The sequence below is a fragment of the Oncorhynchus masou genome, chromosome 23 (assembly GCF_036934945.1).
Source record: "Oncorhynchus masou masou isolate Uvic2021 chromosome 23, UVic_Omas_1.1, whole genome shotgun sequence".
Lineage (NCBI taxonomy): Eukaryota > Metazoa > Chordata > Actinopteri > Salmoniformes > Salmonidae > Oncorhynchus > Oncorhynchus masou.
The window spans coordinates 59,136,405-59,144,593 of record NC_088234.1 but is presented as its reverse complement, the minus strand read 5'-3'; the positions used below and the strand labels follow the sequence as shown (position 1 = coordinate 59,144,593).

The 8,189-nt window shown below is 39.6% G+C and overlaps 1 protein-coding gene across 1 annotated transcript; it reads right to left on the bottom strand.

Annotated features, from left to right (window-relative positions):
* Positions 1–400: 400 nt before the first annotated feature.
* LOC135511124 (forkhead box protein G1-like) lies at positions 401–3,915 on the bottom strand. The gene has a single exon (XM_064932687.1). It carries the CDS (start codon positions 3,732–3,734, stop codon positions 2,676–2,678), a length of 1,059 nt encoding a protein of 352 aa, XP_064788759.1. The 5' UTR covers positions 3,735–3,915; the 3' UTR covers positions 401–2,675.
* Positions 3,916–8,189: the final 4,274 nt, after the last annotated feature.

Below are 8,189 nucleotides of genomic sequence, written 5' to 3'. Positions count from 1 at the left end.
TCAATTGATTTGGTCAATTTCAATACATTTGGCATGGGTGGCATGCCTGTGTATTTTAGGTGGAATTGGGCCATTTTGTAACCTACCATTTTGTACTGACAAAACACAATCAATGTATGTTTATTATGTTTAATATATATCTGCCTATTAATTACAAATGAATAGGCATATATATGAAATACTTTGTAGCCTATTGCTTTGAAATGAAGAATGGCAGTATACGCCGCATCTCAGAAACATGAAATCTGTAGGCCATGTCACCCCACGGCATAGTTGTTTATGAACAGGAAAAGCGGACATCGATCGTTTCACTGCAGTTGTATCAAATACCATGCGTATCGAAAACTCACCACACATTTCAATTGAATTTACAAATGTTTTTACTATTTTATGACACCATTTATATATTTTTATCCACAGAAATACAAATAATTGACAAAGTAACCTAATTGCACACAGAACAAATGACCCTATCCTGCCTATTTCAATCATTTGAAATTAATTAATTACTTGGGCTGATGGTCTTGACAGAAAGGTTATACTGTGGTTTGCATTGAAAGGGGAGTCGTTGTTTTAGAAACATAACCTATCCTCTATATTTATATTTTCCATTCACCTTGTGAGATTCAGCAGCAGAAGAGTATGGGGTGAGATACTTTTAGGGTGAAGACTTGAAGCCCAATTTTACGTGAATTTGCTATCCTTTTCCAGCCATAAACATGTGCATATTTGTTTCCGTTGATAAAACAAATATTTTGCTATGCTAGCTACATAGGCTGCATATTCTTTCCTCTGACTATAGCGTGTCTGAATGTATAACCCGTACATTAGGTTTGTGTTGTTCTTTCATTCATGCTACACATAGCAAACCTATAGCAAAGTGTAATGTCTTATACTTTAATCAAGTTTATTTTTTTCAAAACATACAGCAACAAAAACAGACAATACTCATACATTAGGTAGGCCTATTCTAACAACAAAAAGTGCAAAACTTTGAAAGAACATTTACAAAAAAATCGTCAACATCCAAAATACAATGTTGTGAAATAAATAAACATGTATATAGTCTTTCCAACAAAGGAAAGAAATCTGTCAAATTTTAGGCCAAAATGTGTGTGAATCAGCGCATTACTCTCCTGAATATTATACTATTTTGCTTGTAAATAGGCCTATTGGATAATGGAATCTTAATTAATTGGTCATTACAATAACAATGCAGAATGTTATTTATTTGGATCAGCGTTTGCCAAACTGTGGTTCTGTAGGCCCAAACCCAGTGTTATGCAAACCAGATTCCAGAAGTATCAGTGATGAATGATGTTGTTCTATTTATTTGAATAGGCCTAGACTATTTCAAACCATTATTCTCAGAATGTGAGGTTGGATATAGCCTATTACTGAAAGCGTAAGGCAATTTACAGCTCAGAGTATAGTCTTAATTTACAGGATAAATTTACGTTTTTTTTTTTTTGTTTTTTTGTTTTTTTTACATTTGAGTCATTTAGCAGACGCTCTTATCCAAAGCGATTTACAAGAGCAAGTAGGGGCACATCGACAGATTTTTCACCTAGTCAGCTTGGTGATTGGAACCAGTGTCCTTTCGTTTACTGGCCCAACGCTCCGCTAGGCTACCTGCCGCCCCACACATGGGCATATTACATTTTTGTCATTTTGTCAGGGTTATATATAGGAAGCTGGTAGGCCTTATCGTATTGTGTATAATTGTAAGGTGTAGACGTGACTAAGAAAAAAATAGGAACCACTGATTTAGATGATAAATGCTATATTGGTGTGGATATTATACGCCTGTTTGCCAAATGTGTGCTTGATGTAATAGGACTAAATGATCAGACTCTTAACTTGCAGACCTGAATAGGTAGTAGCCTATAACACCTTTATCAAACATGGCAAGTGTCAAGACAACCGGAACTGGTTTTAACGAGGAACTGAAACCTCAAGAGCTTTATATGAAAGACGTAGGTAGTCTTCACACGAGGAGGCCTGCATTGTCATGCACTGTTGTGTCCTTTAATCTACATGTGCTTATTTCGGCCCCATCAACAAAATAGGTGACAAAATAGGCTATCGTTAATTTAAGAGTACACACAAAACTCTACTTCTCTCTAAAATGTGTAGCATACATTACAGATAGGCCTACAGCAGTAGCCTACATTGGAGTCTCTGGACAGAGAACCTGAGAAGATATGACTTTTGTAGGCTTTTATTTTCTCCCGCGTGTCTTAACCCTGATCTGTATGACGTTTCCCCCCAAAACGATTTCTAAATTAAGTCTCATATAAATAATGAATAAACTGTGTTTTTTATTCAATATGCCTACTGATGAAAACACTGACAATAAAATGTAAATACATTGTACAATAAATACAAAACATAAATAAATTATTCAAATAATGAAAATCTGTACGATATAAATAGCCCGAAATAAAGTTACCTTTGGCAAGTCTATAGTTACATTTTACAACCCACAGGTAACAAAGTTTGTCTTTCAACGCAAAATAATAAATCGTTGCACTTCAGGATACATATGCTACTATGGCCATATCTGTTTTGAGGAATTATTGTTTCTGACCTAATTTGTGATCACTGTTTGTTTACCCTATAATTGCCATTTATATGGTGCTTTTGTATGTCCTCCCCATGTTGTAGTTGTGCAATCAGTTTAAGAAAGCATTTGGAGTGACCCTCTTTTGATGGGACAACACTCCTGGAAACCCGCTAGAAATTCCCGGTGAAAAAGACGGTAGGGACGTTCTTAGAGAGTTCGAGATCAGTGTTTGTGGCGAGCTCGTCGGCACACCATAGCCCTGCGCGCTCTGCTGGAGATGCGGCGGCGGGTGCTGGCTCCCTGAGACAAAGTAGCCACTCTGTCCCGATAGTAGCCCAGACGTGCTTACACCGTAACTGTTTGACAAACCCAGAGCACCGACAGATCCACCTAGATGGCGTGTAAGGTCCCCGTTACTCAGCTGGTCCACCCCGGGGAGTAGAGACCCATACGCGTGCCCTTGGTTCAGAAATCCTGCAGATGATCCATTGTAATGGGGATGGTGCAACGATAAAAACGGAGAGATTTGCCAATACAGAGGGTTGTTCGCCCTGTCGTTTATTCCCAAACTGAGAGGCGCAAAGCGTAGTCCCCGTTTCATCGCCAGTTTACCCCTTGAGGTAGCAGAGCGTCTCCGAAGTTTTCCCGTAGTTCCACCAATAAACACATCGTCGCTCGAAGGGTCCAACATCCAGTAGTTCCCTTTGCCCGGGTCGTCGTAATGCCTTGGCACTTTCACAAAACATTTATTGAGGCTCAAGTTGTGGCGGATAGAGTTTTGCCAGCCTTGCTTGTGCTCCCGGTAATATGGAAAGTTCTTCATGATAAACTCATAGATACCGTTCAGAGTCAGTCTCTTCTCAGGACTCTGTCTGATAGCCATCATAATCAAGGCGTTGTAGCTGAATGGCGGTTTATCATATTTCCCATTTTTGCTAGGCTCTGTCGCCCGCTCGGTACCCTCGTCCTCCTCCTTCGGTTTCTCTGGGTTCAAAGGTGCAGATTCCATATCAGGATCCAGAGATTTTTCCGAATCAGAACCCGAAGAAACAGTGTTTTTTTCTGGGAGCACCGAGTCCTGTTTGTCACATTTTGAGGGAAGCAGCAGACTCTTGATACTAAATGAAGTAGATCGGTGCACCATCGGCGGCTCTTTCTGATCTCCCATGCCGGACACTGACAAAAATCTCGGGTTTTGTGTTTAAAAACGAAAAGGTCAGACGCAATCGGATCAGGACATTGCATGCATGAAGGAACTTGTAGGATAGAGAGGAGCCGGGACTGGGATAGAGAAATTAGTCATTAAGAAGGTTGCGTCTTATCACAAGGCTACATCACCAAAGGGGAGGAGCCTGTAGATTGCTGATGTTTTAACTGTCAACAAATGCCTCTTCCCCATTCGATATTGTTGAAACAAAATAGACTTTCAGTGCACTATATTGATTTGTCAGGATGGCTCAGTTTCCGTATCTGTTTACCATCACCTCATCTGTGTGTTTGTGTGTGCACACGAGCCATCGGTGCGTGCGTACGTGACTGTTTCCACCTATGTGCGGTGTGCGCGTACAAGTGTTCATCGTCTGTCGTAGCGAGTCCCCCCTCTAAGGACAATGATGTTTTGAATATGTTTCATGTTTAGGCAAACAATGCATTTAAAATGGGGGATTTGAGCATTGTGGGTGCGCTCCAATCATAGTATTGTGCTGGAGTACTAGACACGTCAGAGGCACATCAAAGAGCCTATTCAGTCTGAACGCCTCTACTTCAGCGCCTCTAGTGTAGCGTACTGTGATATGCCTGCGCTGAGAGCGCACTATTTGAGCAACATGCATGGAGTGTTTTGTGGCTAAAAATAATTGCCTACAAACAACATTTGGTGCTACTAACGAGCTGTGCATAGTCATATGAGTAACAACTTTGTGTAAGGCTATTATTATTTGCAACAGCCTATTTATTTTTCGAGAGGTATTTTAAGAGGTATTTTAAATTATGGAACGTTGAATTTGGGTAAAGTAACCCCTTACTTTGAAACCGGGTGAAGAAGCACTGTTAAAATGCTATATGAAACATCTGAACATCGATTTTTACACTTTTAGCAAGAATTACATTTATATTACCTCTGTATTTCCAATGTGTCCAACACCTTCATAAGGGATAAGCCTCCACTAGTAGGCCTAGTAGGTAAGAAAGAATAACAAAACCGGCCAGGGACAAGAAAGGTTGTCTGAAATGATTGTAAACAGGTTTGGGTGTTATGTCAGGTGTTATGTCAAATAAAATAATAATTTGCCTGTCTACGTTAAGATATCAATTACATTTTAGTTCTCATTTAAACATCTACATTGTGGAGATTATATATATTGAAACTATTATACTGATTTGTGAAATTAAACTTTCCTTTTGAGAAAAAACACTATGGGGTAATCCTGTACATTTTGTGTCATTGAGGTAGGACTAAGGCTTGGTCTAAAGGACTGTAATCTAACAGAAATGCTGAAGGTAATAACAGGTACTTCTTCACTCCAGGTTGGTCATTGAGTTACTGTGCTTTTGCAACACTGCATACAAGAAGACTGTTGTATACATAGGGTACGTATAATTCCGAATTAAGCACACTGATCTTTTATTCCGGTGTATTATGTTTTCCTTTATCTACAGAGGCACAGAGCTCACCCATGTTTCCAGGTTAAATAGAATATTAATGAATGTCCCATTTTTCCTCTCTAGTATTGTGCTGCTTATTCACTCTATTAAATTGAGCAGGTCTTTGGAGCTGGGAGATAGGTGATGCACTGAAGGCATGTGATGGAACATGTGGGCCTACCAAGTCTTTAATGGTCTACATAAGCAAACTAATGTGTAATGGCACGTTTCCACTCGGAAGCCCGGGGGGCAAATTGAAGCTATCCTCCCTGGCCTGGCACTGGTGAATTTCCCCTGTATAGTGACATGGTAGAGTTGCTGCTTTCAAAACATTAAGATGTATAGTACATTATCTCCATTTAGCTATAATCACACGGCTATTAAATTGAGATAGGGCTATTGTAAAATGGGTTATTGTATGACATTAACCTCTCAGTCAAGTCATTGCCATTGTTCTGTAGGGAAACAATATAGGGAACAATATAGGGAACCACTATACACCGTACATCAGTGTGTTACCACAGACAGTCAGTTGACAAGTGTTGGATAAAGTCAATAAATCATTGATGATTTACCATACAAGCGTGTATTTGCTCTTAAATTAGATAATAGTATCTTTCCATTTCCCCCAGCAGTCCATTCTTCCACAGCTGCACAGATTAAAGCAGTGTTGCCACAATATTAACTATGAACTATTTAAGAGCAGGTTTCAAGTGCAAGATTATAATTTTTTGGTGTCACTAAACATGAACTTGGCTGACACCCCTCTCATCCACTTGAAATCATGTGTTCACAAGGGATGGAGCACGAGGACTTTGGAATTAAGTCATATAAGAGTCATTTTAGAGAGGTTTTATTGTCTTCAAGCTTAGTGTTTATAGTCAATTAGATGTTCGTTTTGAGTGCCATTTAATTTATTGCATCCAATTTCCCCTTTTCAAATCCTGGGACTTCTGCCCTTTTTGTGTGGAAAAAAACAGGGTCTTTTAGATTTAATTGTTTCGAGTGAATAAAAAAAACCATTGCATTCTCTACCTTTTTGAAGTGGCGTCACAAATCTGTCAACCGTTAACCTTTTAAAGGGAATATGACAATGTCCTATCATAATGTCACATTCAATATCTAGAAACAGATTCTGGCATTGTCTGTCATTAAAGTTCAAAGTTAAAACGCAGCTTTACTAGAGTACAAAGATGGTCTTGATGGACAATAAAGAAAAAGACCACTGTCAAAACATTAGTCTGGCGCTTAAAACAGGACATCTGAATGTCAGAGCGCCCCCTAGGGATACTTCCAGGACCTCACATACACATACTGTTAAATACTTTTAAAGCCAAACCTTATACACCAACCCCAAACAAAATTAGTCAGAATCGCCAGCAGCTTTGGGGTCATCCAAAGTTTACTGCTATTAATAGAGAAGCAGTAAGGAGCACCCTCCAGGGCTACGATGGTAACTCCCCCCACACAGCATCCTGGGACGCAGGGTGATTACTTCAGCTCCGTCAAGGGGTTGAAGATACACTGCAATGAACCAGGATGTTCCCACAGGTAAATTATAGCTACCGTACACAGACAGAACATCCTATTGTGGGCCTTCTGCTGTTCTAAATCTGGTCTGTGTGGTCACACATGCTCACATGAATGGGTTTTGTGTGCGTGTGCGCCCTCAGAATTCTCAGTAACGCATGCACGCACGCACACACGCACGCACACACGCACACACACACACGTACACACACACACACGCACACACACACACACACACACACACACACACACACACACACACACACACACACACACACACACACACACACACACACACACACACACACACACACACACACACACACACACACACACACACACACATAATATGTTGTGCAAATTTATATTGGTAATTAGATCATGTTGAAATGTGTCTCAGCAGTAATAAGGCTTAGTTCTTAGGTTCATTGTCTGGAACGCCTTCAATAGAACATGAGGCCAAATCTGCCATGTTAGGTCAGAAGCTATTGTTCAATCACTGCTGATGGAGGTTGATGTTAGGGAAACCACAGTATTGCTCTTCCTTAAAGTGGAACTGACTGCGTTTGAACTACTTTGCTGATATGAAGCAAACAGATAATCATAATATCAGTAAAAAATATAAAATTCCTAGTTTATGCTTCAAAACTTTATAAGCGGTTTTAAAAAACATGTTAAATTTGACTCAAAATTCCATGATGTACAGTAAGGCATTGTTAGCAGAATGGATGGATGCAGTTCAATGCATGATTAATATAATTCACCAATACATTTCTTTGTAGTCTAAAAATTGATATCAGGTTGTAAATCATAGCTGGCCTGGTACATTATTTGTTGCCTCCACCCATTTGGGATGCACTGTTTCAGTTTCAATTACTCAATATTTTTAACAAAAACGAACGACTGTAACTAAGGCTGAGAACGTCAATAAAATCAAACTAGCAAGGGCAATGATCACAAGTCAGTCAAAACGTGGCTAGCGCACATGTGTCAAACACAAGGCCGGCGGACCGAATAAGACACACAAGCGAGTATAAATGAGTCAACAGTTGAGTCATCTACTTTATGAAATTACAGCTTGATGCATTCGAATTGCTCACATCGGTGAATTTATCTTAAATTGTGCTGCTTTTGTGTGTCCCTTCTACAGCATGCAGTGGAAGGAAAGTGTACAGGCACATGCCACAGTCCTAGCTAGGATCCTAAAATGTTGCAGTCTGGCTTCGGGTTTTTAAAGTTTGACAATTAATAACCAAGAAACAAAACCTTCAACAAAACACAATGCAAATGATAAACATGTAGGCCTATTACAGCAACATTTGAGCAGTCTTTGCATAAGTATTCAGCTCCCTGAGTCAATACATGTTAGAACAAAACTTTTGCATTGATTACAGCTGTTAGTCTTCTTGAGTAAGTCTATAAGAGCTTTGCACACCTAGATTGTGCAATA

Coding starts and splice junctions, on each gene's coding strand:
- LOC135511124 (XM_064932687.1), bottom strand. CDS start 3,734: ATGGGAGATCAGAAAGAGCCGCCGATGGTGCACCGATCTACTTCATTT.